Source organism: Mesoplodon bidens, assembly GCF_964165515.1.
Source record: "Mesoplodon bidens genome assembly, chromosome: 11".
Classification (NCBI taxonomy): Eukaryota; Metazoa; Chordata; class Mammalia; order Artiodactyla; family Ziphiidae; genus Mesoplodon; species Mesoplodon bidens.
This window is the reverse complement of record NC_138167.1, coordinates 56,390,194-56,408,238: the sequence shown is the minus strand read 5'-3', so window position 1 is coordinate 56,408,238 and position 18,045 is coordinate 56,390,194. Positions and strand designations below refer to the sequence as shown.

General features: G+C 35.7%; 1 protein-coding gene across 1 annotated transcript in view; it reads left to right on the top strand.

Annotated features, from left to right (window-relative positions):
- Positions 1-10,787: 10,787 nt before the first annotated feature.
- Positions 10,788-18,045, top strand: part of REDIC1 (regulator of DNA class I crossover intermediates 1) — a gene marked incomplete at its 3' end in the record, with an annotated part of 58,320 nt that continues 51,062 nt past the window's right edge. The window contains 3 exon segments of the mRNA XM_081248142.1: positions 10,788-10,908; positions 15,026-15,158; positions 15,567-15,615. Coding sequence (XP_081104268.1) covers positions 10,803-10,908; positions 15,026-15,158; positions 15,567-15,615 — 288 coding nt within the window. The 5' untranslated portion in view covers positions 10,788-10,802.

Below are 18,045 nucleotides of genomic sequence, written 5' to 3'. Positions count from 1 at the left end.
TTGTAATGTTGTTTGAAATCAAGCAGTGTAATGCCTCCAGCTTTGTTCTTTCTCAAGATTGCCTTGGCTATTTGGGGTCTTTTGTGGTTCCATACAAATTTTAGGATTATTAGTTCCATTTCTGTAAAATCTTTCACTGGAATTTTGACGGGGATTGCATTGAATCTGCAGATCACTTTGAGTAGTATAGACATTTAAATGATATTAATTATTTTAATCCATGAGCACTGAATATCTTCCTATTTAGCTGTATTTTCTGCAATTTCTGTCATCAGTGTCTAATAGTTTTTAGTATACAGATGTTTCATCTCCTTGGTTAAATTTATTAAGTATTTTATTCTCTTTGCTGCCATTGTAAATGGGATTGTTTTCTTAATTTCTCTTTCTGGTAGATCGTTGTTAATGCATAGAAATACAAGTGATTTTTGTACATTGATATTGTATCCTGAAACATTACTGAATTTTTTTGTTGTAACAGTTTTTGGTGGAATCTTCAGGGTTTTCTATCTATAATATCATGTTATCTGCAAATAAAGACAATTTTACTTGTTCCTTTCTATTTTGGATGCCTTTTATTTCTTTTTCTTGCCCAACTGCTCTGGCTAGGATTTCCTTACTGTGTTGAATGAAAGTGGTGAGTTTGGGCACCCTTGTTCCTGATCTTAAAGGAAAAGGTTTTAGTGTTTCACCATTGAATATTAGCTGTGGGTTGGAGTGGTAGATATGGAGTCCAAACCCTTTGCTCCTCAGGGAGAAGCTAGGAGTTGGGAGTTCTCTCCCAACTGTATGGCATTGTGCTAGGGTAGGGTTTATGGTAACAGTGTGTCTCAGTCTTTCCTATTCATTTTAATGTGGAAATTTTATCATTTGTCCAATGTGCAGGAGTCACTCACCTAGTTTCTGGATCTCTTTCATAGGGGATGCTCCAAGTGTAGCTGTACATTGGGTGTGTCTGTGCAAAGAGGGAAGCTTAGGAACCTCTTATATTGCCACTGTAAGGGAACAAAATCTTCCACCCCAAAATGTCTCTTTGTCATGCAGATTATTTCAAGCTTAAAACATTCTAGGCCCAAAAGACTCAGGAAGAAACATTGACCTTCCTCCTAATTGCCTAAGAGATTTTGGATAGACAGCCTGTTCCCAGAACAGAGCTATCATCAGAGATATCTGCAAATATAGCCTAGATGTGGTGTGGGAAAATTGCCAGGGCCTACAGATCAGAGTCCACTCTGTGTCCCATTGTCTGCATGGCCCAGCAAACATTTATGTACCAAACATTTGCTTTTCCATCTCCATATGAATTACCTTTCTCCCCTTTGAAGTCCCAAACCACTATTCCCAACATTCTCTTTTGTCTTTAGCTGAAGATGGTATTAAAGGTGAGGACTTCGGGGCTTCCCTGGTGGCACAGTGGTTGAGAGTCTGCCTGCTGATGCAGGGGACACGGGTTTGTGCCCCAGTCTGGGAAAATCCCACATGCTGTGGAGCGGCTGGGCCTGTGAGCCAGGGCCACTGAGCCTGTGCGTCCGGAGCATGTGCTCCGCAATGGGAGAGGCCACACAGTGAGAGGTCCACGTACCGCAAAAAAAAAAAAAAAAAGTTGAGGACTTCAGCCATTTTGGTGAATTACTCAGTTTTCCTGGATCTCTCTCATGTATACATGTTATTAAACTTTTGTTTGGTTTTCTCCTGTTAAAGTGTCTCATGTCAATTTAATTCTTAGACCAGTTATAAGTCCCTGGAAGGGCAGAGGAAAATTTCTTCTTCTCTGACACAATCTTGGTTAACCCTTGGGGGCAAAAACCAACTTTGCTCTCTTATTTTAATGTTAATCTAAGCAAAACCATTAGAAGCAACTATTAGGAATATATATATATATATATATATATATATATATATCTCCAACATGCACACACATACATATATACATACAAATGCATACCTGACATAGCCAAATAAAAAATCACTTTTTGATTGTCAACTATTTTAACTTTATTGTACAACATCTCTTCAGTGGACTTTGTACCCTTTGACAGCCCAACATCTGAGCACCTTGTCTATGCCTTAGGTATTTCTCACTTTATGAATTTTGATGATAGGCACAGCCCACCTACCTCTATAGAATCTGGAAAAAAAAAAACCCGGATACCTGTTTCAGCCTGTTTTGCTGCTAGTGAATGGGCATATGATCTAAGCTCAGACTTTGATGTACTTGTCCTGTACCTTGAATCAGAGGTTAGTGACCCAAAGAAATAAGACCCACAGGGCACCTATTGTAGTTGCAGGCAGTTGTAGGATCTGCAACAGCATTGAGTTTTGAGGGTTAGTAATGCCAGTGATGCCAGAAGAGGTTGTTGTTCATTTTCCAGGTGTAGAAATGGTGTAGTCAGTGGTGTCCAGTGTTCGCCAGTGCCAGCAGTGGTGTCTTTATGAGACTAATCATGGCATAATTTTGACTGTGACCCCACAGCTGCCTCGACTTCCTTGTTCTTGCCAGTTGCCAAATCGGCTTCCTCAGCCCTCTTGGCAGGTCTATTAGCTATCCACTTTCCCTTTCTTTTTTTATATCAATACTCAAAGAGAATTTATTTATTTTTTATTTTTATTTTTTTTAACATCTTTATTGGAGTATAATTGCTTTACAATGGTGTGTTAGTTTCTGCTTTATAACAAAGTGAATCAGTTATACATATATCTCCATATCTCTTCCCTTTGGTGTCTCCCTCCCTCCCACCCTCCCTATCCCACCCCTCTAGGTGGTCACAAAGCACCGAGCTGATCTCTCTGTGCTATGCGGCTGCTTCCCACTAGCTAGCTATTTTACATTTGGTAGTGTATATATGTCCATGCCACTCTCTCACTTTGTCCCAGCTTACCCTTTCCCCTCCCCGTGTCCTCAAGTCCATTCTCTAGTAGGTCTGCATCTTTATTCCCATCTTACCCCTAGGTTCTTCATGACCTTTTTTTTTTTTTTTTTTTAGATTCCATATATAGTGTTAGCATAAGGTATTTGTTTTTCTCTTTCTGACTTACTTCACTATGTATGACAGTTTCTAGGTCTATCCACCTCACTACAAATAACTCAGTTTCGTTTCTTTTTATGGCTGAGTAATATTCCATTGTATATATGTGCCACATCTTCTTTTTCCATTCATCTGTTGATGGACACTTAGGTTGCTTCCCTGTCCTGGTTATTGTAAATAGAGCTGCAATGAACATTGTGGTATATGACTCTTTTTGAATAATTGTTTTCTCAGGGTATATGCCCAGTAGCAGGATTGCTGGGTTGTATGGTAGTTCTATTTTTAGTTTTTTAAGGAACCTTCATACTGTACTCCATAGTGGCTGTATCAATTTACATTCCCACCAAGAGTGCAACAGGGTTCCCTTTTCTCCACACCCTCTCCAGCATTTATTGTTTGTAGATTTTTTGATGATGGCCATTCTGACCGGTGTGAGATAATATCTCATTGTAGTTTTATCCAATTTCCTTTTAATTTATTTTCTGTTTAAATTAACCAAAGATGCTTTCATTTCTTTTAACTAAGAATCCTAACTGATGCAATATTCTTCTTTAATATAGGTAATTGAAAGTGACTATATCCAGTAAAACATTTAGACATAGAGTACTTACTGTTTACTAGCATTGGGTACCTTAATAATAGTCTAAAAAGTTCTGTTTAAGAAATTACCTTTGACTTATACATAAGGATCCTTTTTTACTTTCACTGTCGTTTAGTGATTAGTAAGCTGATCTAGCAATTGGTCTTGAATTCCTAATTAATTTTTTCTTAGGCAAATAGGAACAGGGTTCATGTAGTACATAGAATTTGGTGAAAGTCATAAGATAATGTCCTGGATAATGGAAAATCAGCCTGGAATAAATTCAGTTGGTTTATGCATATATTAAGACTGTATTTAGACTTTGACTTATCTCTAATTCTATTGATCTTTATAATGTGGGAACTGCTTATACAATTGATATTTCTTTTTTCTCTTTATAATCTGGATTGTTTAGTGTTATTGCAGACTCTATCATACTTCTTACATTTCTGACTTTGAAAAGTCACTTTTCTCTCTGTGCCAAAGTTTTTTAAGTTTTGAAATGGTGGAGAATAAACTAATCCCAAAGGTCCTCTCTAGCCTTAGCATTTAATGAGTTAATGAAGTGTAATTTGTTTCCTTTTCCTTTTCTAAAGTTTGAATGCCAACAGTGCACTTATGCTGCATGGAGCAGAATAGATTGGATTTATTGTTCAGTGACCTCAAAATGGTCAATTTAAGACACACTATTGGGAAATATATTAAAGAACAAGTTCAGTAAGCGGCAGAGGACTTCCCTGGTGGTGCAGTGGTTAAGAATCCACCTGCCAATGCAGGGGACACAGGTATGATCCTGGTGCAGGAAGATCCCACATGCAACAGAGCAACTAAGCCCATACACCACAACTACTGAGCTTGCACTCTAGAGCCATGAGCAACAACTACTGAGCCCATGTGCCACAACTACTGAAGCCCACCCGCCCTAGAGCCCATGCTCTGCAGCAAGGAAAGCCACCGCAATGAGAAGCCTGCACACCACAACGCAGAGTAGCCCCCGCTCACTGCAAATAGAGAAAAGCCTGTGCACAGCAATGAAGACCCAACACAGCCAAAAATAAATAAATTTATTAAAAAAAATAAAGTGGCAGAGTCTGGGGATATTCAGTAACTGTCATTCATGTAGTTTATGAAAATCATTTGGAAAAATGAACAGCTTTGTATATTCACAGTTGGCATGCTTGGCAGGCAGTAAAAGGCACTGGTTAAAAATTTTAAAGCTAGATTTCTTGGCTTTGAATCCTGGTTCTACCACTTATTAGCAGTATGACCTTGGGCAAATTACTTAACTTCTCTGTGTCTTATTTCTTCATCAGTAAAATGGGGATAAAAATAGAACTTACCTTACAGAGTTGCTATGAAGATTAAATGAGTTTATACATGTAAAGATTCTGGAGTATCTAGAATGGTACAAGATTTATGGTACTCATTATTAGCAATTTTATTTTCATGTTATTATTACATAATTTCATATAGCTAAAATACATTTTGTTATTTTACTTATAATTCTTGCACAAATCTTGAATTTGAGAGCATACTTTCATGTATATCCAAAAGATATATTGTGTAGATCTGACTATATTATCAATGTTTTATAGTGTTCTGCTATTATTAATAGAGCAAATATTTTATAACTGTTAAATACTGCATTACCATTGGGATTCAGTGCAGTTTTGGCACAAAGATTATGTGGTTTGAAGCACATCCATAATGAATAGCTGTTTTTTAAAGAAGTTATGGGCTTCCCTGGTGGCGCAGTGGTTGAGAGTCCACCTGCCGATGCAGGGGACATGGGTTCGTGCCCCGGTCTGGGAAGATCCCACGTGCCACGGAGCAGCTGGGCCCGTGAGCCATGGCCACTGAGCCTGCGCATCTGGAGCCTGTGTTCCACAACGGGAGAGGCCACAGCAGTGAGAGGCCCGCGTACCATCAAAAAAATAATAATAATAATAAATAAATAAATAAAATAAAGAAGTTGTGAGGTTTCAGGTACACATAGCTGATATATTAATGTAACTGAAGTTGCTCTAATAATAAACTTAACATTTCCTTAGATCCTATATAGATTTTGATCTTCTCTCTATTCCATGTTGATTTCAGTAGAATATTGAAATACAAGGTGAAGAAAATAGCAGTGTTGACCAAGAATATTGCTATCAGATGAGAATGTTTCAATGATACATTCTTTCCAGTGCATTTATTTCTCTACTTATCTTGTTTTTTTATAACAGGTTTATTTTATGCTTAATTATTCATCATAGGTCTAGAGCCTTTTTTATTAGTTCTTGGATTTTCTATCTGGGAAAATTTTGTGAAGCAGTATATATACTTTACAAATAATTTAAGAACATTTTCACAGTTGTCACTAAACTTTTAGATTTTAATTCCAAGTCTTCAATTCAGCTAAAATGGCAATTGTTTTCGAGACTATTTCTTTAATCATTATATGTTTTATCATGCTTCCCTTTTCAGGACCAGAGTTCTGATCAAGCAGGAAAGGAGAAAGCAAAAGGTAAAGAAAAAATATTTTTATTGTGTCTCATAGCCTTATGAGAACAGTAATCTTTTGGAACAGTTTTCCAAGGTTGATAAATTCACCTGAGTGAAACTGGAAGACCATCTTTCTTTAGTCTTCTTCCTTCTTGTAGATAGCTTAATTAGCTACCCATTTTGCTCAGGCAGAGAGTTAAGGATCATGTTGATTCTTGTTGTCATCTAGTTCCAATATATCCCAAGTCTGATCACTTCTCACTAACTGTACTGTTAGCCCCTTGATCCACATCATTATCATTTATTGCCCAGAGAACTATAATGACCTTATAACCTATTTCCTACATTTCTTAGTGTTTTTTTAAAATTATTACACTGATTGTATTACATAGTAAAGTTGAGCATGTATATGCCTTGCAACTGAGCAGTATATATCCCAGAGAAACTTCCACAAGTGCACTTTATGTACATGCTTGTTTGAATTGTTGTTGTTAAGTAGCAAACAAAAAAAAAAAAAGAAAGAGAGAAGGAGAAAGAGAGGAAGAAGAAGGACAGGGTACAGGGGAGAGAAAAGGGAGCGCCCAAACCTTCAGGATCAGTAGAATGGTTAAGCAAATTGTGGCCTACCCAAGTAATGGTATAGCCATGAAATGTATCATCTGAATGTAACTAATGTAGATGAATCTCAGAAACAGAACATTGAGCAAGGGAAGCAACTCACAGAAGAATACCAGCAGTGAGATTCCATTTACAAAAAGTTCCAAAACAGTAAAAATATGTTCAAAGGTAGTAAAATTTAAAGAAAAGCAAGGGAGTGATTATGATGTAAGCAGGATATTTGTTAACTCAGTGAAATGATACCTTATTGTAAGTTTAACTTGTATTTTCTTGATTACTAATGAAGCTGGCTATCTTTTCATTCAGGTTTTCTGTTTTGGGTTTTTTTTTTAACATCTTTATTGGAGTATAATTGCTTTACAATGGTGTATTAGTTTCTGTTTTATAACAAAGTGAATCAGCTATACATATACATATATCCCCATGTCTCTTCCCTCTTGTGTCTCCAGGTTTTCTGTTTAATGAGGTGCTTTTCCAAGTATTTAAAAATTTTTTTCCTTGGGTTCTTTGTCTTTTTCTTACTATGTCTTTATACATTTAGGAATTCTTTGTCAGTTATATGTGTACTCCATAGCTTTTATTTTTACTTTCTTAATGATATCTTTGAAGGAAAGTTCTTACTTTTAATGTCATTGAATTTATCAAAAATTTTTTTTTGCTTTTTCTTTTACTCTTTTGTATTCTATTCTTCACACAGCAGTTAGTATGTTTTTTAAACACAAGCCAGAATTTATCATTTCCCTGCTTAAAAGCCTCAATTACTTTTCATTGCTTTTAGAATAAATCTGATTTAAACATATCTAAGAGGACCTGAAGGTTCTGCATGCTGCCTGCTTCTCTGACCTTATTTTTTACTACTCGCCCTATTGTTCATTGTATTTCAACCACACTGAGCCTCCTTCTGCCACTCTTCTTCCCTTTCTCTGGAATATTCTCCCTTGAGATAGTTTTATGTCTGGCTTATCAATCTTGGGTCTCAGCTGAAGTATCTCTTAGACTGGCTTTCTCTGATCACTATATCTAAATAGCTCCCCACCCTCCAGTTACTCTCTCTTCAGTACTCTCTTATTCATCACTCTTTTCAAAGTCTGGTATTTTCTTATAAATTTGTTGATTCTGTTCTCTTCCCCCACCCCCTGTTAACATATATTCATAAAAAAAGGATCTTATCACTTTTATTCATTCTGTATCTCCTGTGCCTAGAATTGTGTGTAACATAGGCACTCAATAACTAAATAATCTATGAATGTAATCTGTCCCCAGACTATTTTTCAAAAAATAATCTAACTCTATTTGGATCATTCTTTTGAATATTTATAAGAAAGAAAAAGACTCATGGCCCTTTCCCAAAGTATTGATCTCTAGTCATGTCACTTTCTTATTCTTTGAAAATGTCATACCTTCCTTTGTCTCCTCAAGCCTCTCTTCCCCAACCCTGTTCTTTATCACTTCATACTCATTAGATGACCGTGTCTCATATTTCAAAGGAGATAGAAGCTATCAGATGAGAATTATCTGAAATTTCTATCACCAGTTCTATAAACCATCTTATATCTTCACCCATCTTCTCTTTCCTTCCTGTAACTAAGGAAGTAGTTTCCTTTTGTCAAGGTCTCTCTATCTGTGATCTGGATTCCATTTACTTCTGCTTTCTCAGGGACCTCACTGCATCAGTTACTTCACCCCTTTCTTGTATCTTCAACCATTCTGGGTCAACTGGAGGTTTTGCATCAATATCATACATACTCAGTTCTCTCCTGTTGAAACAAGTAAAAGCTCTCTCTGGATCCTTTCCCTTTTCTGCTATGCCCCTTCCCACTTACCTCCCGTTCGCTTCTCAGAACACTCCACTATACAGCTCTTGCTAATGCTGAAATTGAACTTCATGTTGTTCAATTCAAAGGATATTTTTCAGTCCAACTTACTTTAATATGTCATTATCTCCTGCAGTTTACCATTACCTCCATCTTTTCTTTTTGTAGGTGTGTGAGATATAAACAAACCATTCAACACTTCATAAAGTGGACAGTCTCCATTTGGAGAACTGCACACTCCCTTTATCTTGAAACAAGCTCTTACATTGCTTTCTTTAACACATTCTCCAGATTCTATTCCTGTCTCTCTAGCTGCTTCTTTTAAATGGCTATTATCAAGTTAAAAATTGATTATTTCCTGAAGTTTTCTAATTATCTTCTAATAATTTTCTATTTGGCTCTACCAAATGAAACTTGATAGAAAAATTGAGCCTAACCTTGTCAGGTAAATCAGTTAGTCACATGCCTTTGTTCTTTCTGGGAACACAAAGATTAGAGGCTATCATGATATCTAGAGTATGAGGATCCATTCTCTTCAGCACCGTGTCCCCTGAAATAAAGACTTACTTGCTTTGTAGATAGTTGTTGTACTGTTCTTCCTTATTCCTAGAACCTTATATTTCTATCCTCTGGCTTACTCTTGACTCATCCATCTACCTTAGAAATAATTTCATAAGAAACCTTCCCTCTCCTCCTCTGCCTGACCTCCCACCACCTACCCACAGGTTGACTACCCTTTTGGGGTAGATCCTATAACATCTCCTATTACATTGTGTTGTAATTATTTGTGTCACTGTCTCTCTCACCATAGTCTTATTCATCACAAAGTATACTGCCTTAAGAAATAACATCTTAATTTTAAGATATCATTAATTGTAAGATCCATAGTCAGTTTTTTCAAGGGAAAAAATATTTACATCCTAAAGGTACTGTCATTTCATCGCTGAACCATAGTGTGATCTTTTCTAAGACATTTAAGTCCAATTTGGGATTGCAAATCACTGAAACAAATTATAAACAGATATGTTTATCTACGGTTAATTTTGCATAACAACATGACATTTACTTTGTTGCTTGACAACTGGTAAGTTTCTTACAATTCTTACAAGTTTTTTACAATCTTAAGTCTAAGTCTACAGTATGAAAGTCTATTATAATTAATGATATTCTGAAAGGTTAATGTGAAAGAGCTTTAATTTCTTGGAAAAGCGATACTTCCTCTTTAGTTTTTTTGCCATCTTGGACCTTCCTCATTTTTGATATCTCACATAATCATGTTTATGGCAGTGTATTATGAATTATTAATGGAAGAGAAGATGTTTTCACAATTTGTTATAGTGTTAATACATAGTAGTTGCTCAATAAATAAGTTTTAAACAAATAAATCCCTTTGAACTTGGTAAATTAAGGATATAATCTGAAAGAAAGGAATGAAGATAAGGAAGAATAATTAAGTTCAGACAACCAAGAAGAGGATAAATGCTGGATGATAAAAGATAATTATGTACAAGTCTGGTTTAAAAAAAATTATAGTCATGGAGGTATAACAAAGGGAATTAAATTGGCTTTGGTTGCAGATTATTTCTCACATAGCTGCTTCCCCCCCCTTCTCATCTCAGCTGACTTTTAATGGCACCCAGCTGAGAATATCTTTAAGGATATTTATATCTATAGAATAGCACACTTTGTAGAAAAACAAATTTGTAGCCTGTCAGATTTGTTTTATCAGATTTTTAAAAGCTTTCTACATTCAGATAATTTTGATACCTGTGAATGGCTTTATAAAGTTCTGTTTTAAAAGTATTACATTTAACAAAAGAAAGATTATAAGAGGCTGTGAAATTTAGACTCTTTAGGCAAACTGCAAGTTATCATGATTGATTTTAATTTGTAAACATATAAAGTGTGTGTCACAAGAATATAAAAATATCAAGTCAAGGGCTTCCCTGGTGGCGCAGTGGTTGAGAGTCCGCCTGCCGATGTGGGGGACACAGGTTCGTGCCCCGGTCCGGGAAGATCCCACATGCCACAGAGCGGCTGGGCCCGTGGGCCATGGCCGCTGAGCCTGCGCGTCCAGAGCCTGTGCTCCGCAACGGGAGAGGCCACAACAGAGAGAGGCCCGCGTACTGCAAAAAAAAAAAAAGAAAAAAATCAAGTCAATTACTTGATTGTATTATTGCTTTTTATTATTTATGATTCTGCCTGAAACCATATAGTTGCTGCAATAACTTTTTATAATTACTTTAGGAATATTTTGAAAAGAAAAGGTTAAAATCAAAAATGGAATTACTGGGAGTTTCATCCCCTGTCAAAAATTCTACTGTCAGTTTAGACCTCCTTAATCTGTATATGGTAAATCAGATATCTTGCCAGAAGAAAACACCTGGTAAGTAAGTTTTTCTAATACCATTTTGTTTTGATTCTGATGTGATTATAAGATTTAGTTCTCTAATAAGTATAATTTTAGAACTCAAAGGATGTGGAAAGTAAACTAATTTTAAAACTTGGTTGCCTGGTTAAACAAGATTTGTTAATTTTTGCTTAAAATCTGTTGTTGTTTAATCCATTTACTTTTATTTTTAGGTTAAGTGTTATATAAAATTTATTTTTTAAGGTATGGCTAGACTTATTACAGTGCAGCTGTTTCAGTTATTACATTATTCTGTCTAAGCAGATAGTTATCAAAGTTTAGCTAAAGAGAAGGAAATAAATGTATTTACTATCTTATACTATTTAGAGAATTTGTTTGAAAGGAAGAGCTGAAAGGATTTTTGTCTCAATGATCAGTTTCCTATCTCGCAATCTGAATAATTTCGTAGGCATTCCTGGGGTATTAACTATGGTAGTCTAATACTTCAAAATAAAATTCCTTTTTGCATGCACTTTGATTCTTTAAGTAAATAAAAAGTTTAATCAGATTATGTTTTTTCTCTCTGAAGGGAACTTGTGTCTGATATTTAATTTTTAAAATAAATGCTAAAATGAGAGCTTAAAGAAGTAAGAGAGTTCATAAATGATGGATAGAAATTGATCATACTGTTCTTAGTATCCCCTCTTTTCCTTTCTCTGCCATTTTTGTTTCTCCCTCCACAGATGGCAGTTTACACAAGTAAAAAACTTTTACTGTAGTAAAAGTAAATACATTATTCATGGACTTTGGGAATAAAAGCTTTTGTTGTAAATCTGTTTGTTGAATTTACCTTTTATTTTCTTCACTTATATAATACAGTGTTATCAACTATAGTCACCACATTTTACACTAGATCTTCAGACCTTAATCATCATACAGCTCAAAGTTTGTGCCCTTTCACCAGCCTCTCCCTATTTCCCCTACTCTCCAGTCCCCAGCCCCTGGAAACCACTTTTCTACTCTGTGTTTCTATGAGTTTGACATTTTTTTTTAAAGATTCTACATGTAAGTGATTCTACATTTTTTTTTTTAAGATTCTACAGTGCACAAGGGTTCCCTTTTCTCCACATTCTTGTCAACACTTGTTATCTCTTCTCTTTTTGATAATAGTCCTTCTGACAGGTATGAGAAGATATCTTATTGTGGTTTTGATTTGCATTTTGCTGATGATTAGTGATGTTGAGCATCTGTTGGCCATTTATATGTCTTTGGAAAAATGTCTATTCAGGTCCTCTGCCCATTTTTGAATTAGATTGTTTATTTTTTTGCTAATGAGTTATGTGAGTTCTTTATATATGGTGGATATTAACCCCTTATTAGATACATGATTTGCAAATATTTTCTCCCATTCCATAGGTTGCCTTTTCATTTTGTTGATGGTTTCTTTTGCTGTGCAGTAGCTTTTTAGTTTAATGTAGTCTCACTTGTTTATATTTGCTTTAGTTGCCTTTGTTTTGCTGTCAAATCCAAAAACTCATTGCCAAGATGGATGTCAAGGAGCTTAACCTTTATGTTTTCTTCTAGGAGTTTTATGGTTTCGAGTCTTATAATTTTTACTTTTTTTTTTTTTTTTTTTGGCCATGCTGTGTGGCATGCGGGATCTTAGTTCCCAGAACAGGGATCGAACCCTTACCCCCTGCACTGGGAGTGCGGAGTCTTAACTACTGGAACGCCAGGGAAGTCCCTCAGGTCTTATAATTAAGGCTTTAATCCATTTTGAGTTGATTTTTGTGTACGGTGTAAGATAAGGTTCCAGTTTTGTTCTCTTGCATGCGCTGTCCAATGATGAATTTATCTTTATGTACTTTCTTTCTCCCTTACTTTCTTTTCACTTATGCATTCAACATATGTTTACTGAATACCTACCATAAGTATTGTGTTGGATGCTGGGAATAGAATAGAAAGTGACAAGGTTGGGACATGATACCCCAAAATATGGCACCTTGGCATTTTGAATATTTTAAGCTGAAGGAATTTGAGAAGCAGCATGTGCAGGAAGGATTCTCATGTGAGAGGTACCCTATACCTGGAGGAAAGGAACATCTTTATCTCCAGACAGAGGAGCACTGAGAGGAATCTAAATGAACAGGACTGCTGTTTTCCCCAGTTTACTACACTTTGCTCATACCCTTTTTTTGTCCTATCACATTCTTCATGACTTTCCATTGTTCATCAAACCTAGCATTAAAATGCTCAGGTTTAAACACTTCTTTGGGTCTTCATTTTCTTTTGAAGTTTTCTATGTAAAACCTATATTAAGTAAATTTGTATGCTTTCCTCTTGTTAATCCCTGTTTTGTTACAGGGGCCCCAGCTGGGAGTTTAGAAAGGTAGAGGATAGAGATATTTTTACTCTCCTACAAAAGCAAGACTTTATTAGTGAGGACTCATGGCTGCAAACAACAGACATTTAAAAATATATACTTATTTAATGTTGTGAACTGAATGTTTGTGTCCCCCCCCTCCAAACTCATATGTTGAAATCTCAATCCCTAATGTGATGGTTCAGGAAGGACATTTAGGAGGTGATAATGTCATGAGGGTGGAGCCCTCATGGATAGCATCGTACCCTTATTAAAGAGACCCCAGAGAGCTCTCTCTCCCTTTCTACCATCTGAAGGCACAGTGAGAAGATGGCTGTCTGTGAAACAGGAAGCAGGCCCTCACCAGACACCACATCTGCCAGCGCCTTGATCTTGGACTTCACAGCCTCCAGACTGAGAAATAAATTTCTGTTGTTTATAATCCACCCAGACTATGGTATTCTGTTACAGCAGCCTTGAATGGACCAAGGCACTTAACTAAAAGGAAGGGCTGTGGTGCAGCCGGGCCTCAGAGACTGCTTGAATCAGGGACTTGAATACAGCCAAGATTCTTTCTCACTTCAGATATTAGCTTCATTCTCTCAGACTGTCTTCATCATTGAGGCTTAAAACATTACCTTAGGGGCTTCCCCGGTGGCGCAGTGGTTGAGAGTCTGCTTGCCGATGCAGGTGAAACGGGTTTGTGCCCCGGTCTGGGAGGATCCCACATGCCGCAGAGCGGCTGGGCCCGTGAGCCATGGCCGCTGAGCCTGTGTGTCCGGAGCCTGTGCTCCGCAACGGGAGAGGCCACAGCAGTGAGAGGCCCGTGTACCGCAAAAAGAACAAAACAAACAAACAAAAAAACCCATTACCTTAAAAAACTAATATTGCTCATCTCTCCTAGTTTTGCTACCAGGGAAATACTGAGATTTGTTTCTCTGGTTCTGAACTTTAAAAAATTCCACTGGAGGGATGTTGCCTTGCCCTACTGGTGCCAGGGCCCAGCACTGGAACAATTACTTATTTTTTTAACTTTTTATTTTATACTGGAGTATAGCCGGTTAACAATGTTGTGACAGTTTCAGGTGAACAGCAAAGCGACTCAAACCTACATATACATGTATCCATTCTCCCCCAGGCTCCCGTCCCATCCACGCTGCCATGGAGCAATTACTTATAACCAGAGGGAACAATTATTAATTCTTCTTGGGTCAGATGAGTACCCATTATTTTTTCCAGAAAGGCAGGGTTTTATAACATAAAAAGTCTCCACTAGAACTACATAGTTGGTGCATGTGTAAAAGCATTTCACAGAAAAGAAGAGTTGTCAAAAGTACTGAACAGACAAAATAGAGACTTCTTCTATAAAGAGAGACAAGGATTCTGCTCTATAAAGTTTAAAAATCTAGTGAGGGAAATAGAGTTAATCAAGTACTACAAACTATGGTAAGTGCTATAATAGAGAACTTATATAGCGCTATGGGAATGTATCAGACAACATCTGATATAGTCTGGGGGTCAGGGAAGTCTTGGAGGAAGAAAAAAGTAGAAGTGAGTAGAGCCTCTTTCAGGAGGAATATATAAGATGATGAAGAAAAAGAGATGATTTGACTTACTGTGATAGTATTGTAATGACTTCTAGCATATATATCAATAGAATATAGGTGGTTTCAGTAAATTTCTAAAATGTACATTTATTTAATGAACATAGTATATCAAACAATGCTTTTAAAAGATTTTATTATTCTTATAAATTTTTATAAATTGTAATTGTAATTATTTTCATTATAGAAACTGTGAGAAAACCAATCCACGTGAATATGAATAGAGACATAAAAATGCCCCTAAGAAAGCATGATATAGAACTTCCAATGTCGCCTCCCTCTGTACCATCTAACCTCTGCATTGATGATGTAGAAAACAAGTAGGTTTTAGCTAAGTTGTATATTATTAGGTATTTAACTGGGTCATTATTTACACTCTTTTATTCATTGGAAAATGTACAAAGAATTTATCCTTCTAAGCTTCAGTTTTTATTTGTTTGGCTATTATAATATTATTAAACTATTAAGACCTTTATCAGATGACCAAATGTCCACGCTGAGTTTTTTGTACACAGTTTCACATTCTTTATCATAAAAATGTCTCTCTTGTAATAATATAATTTTTAGAAAACTCAGTAATATCATAACCCTGGAATGAAGAGAGTTACTTAGAGTTCCATATGTTTTCAAGTATTTGTGTAGAATAGTATGAATTTTAAGTAGATATACAAAGATGGTCAATTTTATTGCCAGCTATATTTTTAACCTTAAAATTTTATTTTCGTTACTATATACTATCAAAGACTAAGCAGCAAGGAAGAATTTGATCCAGTTCAGGTGAGTTTTTTTTTTAAATTTTATTAATTATTTTGACAATTGTGACATGCCACCAAATGATACAAATTTTTCAAATACTGGAGAAAATTATAGTCCTTAAAATTATTCTTTTAAAAGTTTTTAATGTAAGGAACCTATACATTAAGAATATTTTAACTGATTGCTTATGAGAAACAATTTGGAGTTCTGGTAAGGTAGACTAGGCCTACGTGTGCATAACATTTGATTCTGCTTGTTACTGACAGACTGCAAAGGATAATTCATTTGGAGATTCCTACTTTGGGTTCATGTGATCATCGAGCAATTCATCTCTTCAAACATAGTGATCAGATTATTTTATTTTACATCAAATTGTGATTTTCAATATTCACATTGTTCCTAAGATTATTTTTTAAAATATTGCAAATGATTATTTTTTAGCAAATAATTTTTAATTTAAACATTTTTATTTTTTTAAATTGAAGTATAGTTGATTTGCATGTCATGTTAGTTTCAGGTATACAACACAGTGATTTAGTTATATATATATATATGTATGTATGTGTATATATATATATTCTCTTTCAGATTCTTTTCCCTTATAGGTTATTACAAAATATTGAGTGTATTTTTCTGTGCTCTACAGTAGGACTTGTTGATTATCCATTCTGTATATACTAGTATGTATACATTAATTCCAACTTCTTAATTTATCCCCCCCTCCCTTTCCACTTTGGTAACTGTAAGTTTGTTTTCTATGTCTGTGGGTCTATTTCTGTTTTGTAGATAAGTTCATTTGTATCTTTTTTTTTTAATTCCACATATAAGCTATATCATACGATATTTGTCTCTCTGTCTGACTTCACTTAGTCTGGTAATCTCTAGGTCTATCCATGTGGCTGCAAAATACATTATTTCATTCTTTTTTATGGCTGAGTAATATTCCATTGTTAACTATAAACCATATCTTCTTTATCCATTCATCTATTGGTAGACGTTTAGGTTGCTTCCACATCTCAGCTATTGTAAATAGTGCTGCAAAGAACATTTGGGTGCATGTATCTTTTCGAATTATGGTTTTCCGCAGATATATGCCCGGGAGTAGGATTGCAGTATCATAGGGTAGCTCTATTTTTAGTTTTTAAGCAACCTTCATACTGTTCTCCAAAGTGGCTGTGTCAATTTACATTCCCACCAACAGTGTGTAGGAGGGTTCCCTTTTCTCCACACCCTCTCCAGTATTTATTGTTTGTAGACTTTTTAATGGCCATTCTGACCAGTGTTGGGGTGATGCCTCATTGTAGTTTTGATTTTCATTTCTCAAATAATTAGCAATGTTGAGCATCTTTTCATGTGTCTTTTGTCTACCTGTATGTCTTTGGAGAAATGTCTATTTAGATCTACTACCCAGTTTTTGATAGGTTATTTGGTTTTTTTTGCTGTTGAGTTGTATGAGCTGTTTGTATATTTTGGAAATTAATCACTCATCAGTTGCATCACTTGCAAATATTTTCTCCCATTCTGTAGGTTGTCTTTTGATTTTTTTATGGTTTCCTTTGCTGCAAAAGCATTTAAGTTTAATTAGATCCAATTTGTTTATTTTTGGTTTTATTTCCATTATTCCAAGAGATGGCTCCAAAAAGATATTGGTGTGATTTATGTCAAAGAGTGTTCTGCCTATGTTTTCCTCTAGGAGTTTTACAGTATCCAATCTTACATTTAGGTCTTTAATCCATTTTGAGTTTATTTTTTACATTGTATTAGAGAATGTTGTAATTTCATTCTTTTACATGTAGCTGTCCAGGTTCCCCAGCACCACTTATTGAAGAGACTGCCTTTTCTCCATTGTATATTCTTGCCTCCTTTGTCATAGATTAATTAGCCATAGGTGCCTGAGCTTTCTATCCTGTTCCATTGATCTATATGTCTGTTTCTGTGCCAGTACCATATGTTTTGATTACTGTAGCTTTGTAGTCTGAAGTCAGGGAGCCTGATTACTCCAGCTCCGTTTTTCTTTCTCAAGATTGCTTTGGCTGTTTGGGGTCTTTTGTGTTTCCATACAAATTTTAAAAAATTTTGTTCTAATTCTGTGAAAAATTCCATTGGTAATTTGGTAAGGATGGCATTGAATCTGTAGATTGCCTTGGACAGTGCAGTCATTTTAACAACATTAATTTTTCCAATCCAGGAACACGGTGTTTCTTCCCAACTGTTTGTGTCACCTTGAGTTTCTTTCATCAGTGTCTTACAGTTTTCAGAGTACAGGTCTCCTTAGGTAGGTTTATTCCTAGATATTTTAATCTTTGTGATGCAATGGTAAATGGGATTATTTCCTTAATTTCTCTTTCTGATCTTTCATTGTTAGCCTATAGAAATGGAACAGATTTCTATGTATTAATTTTGTATCCTGCAACTTTACCGAATTCACTGATGAGCTCTAGTAGTTTTCTG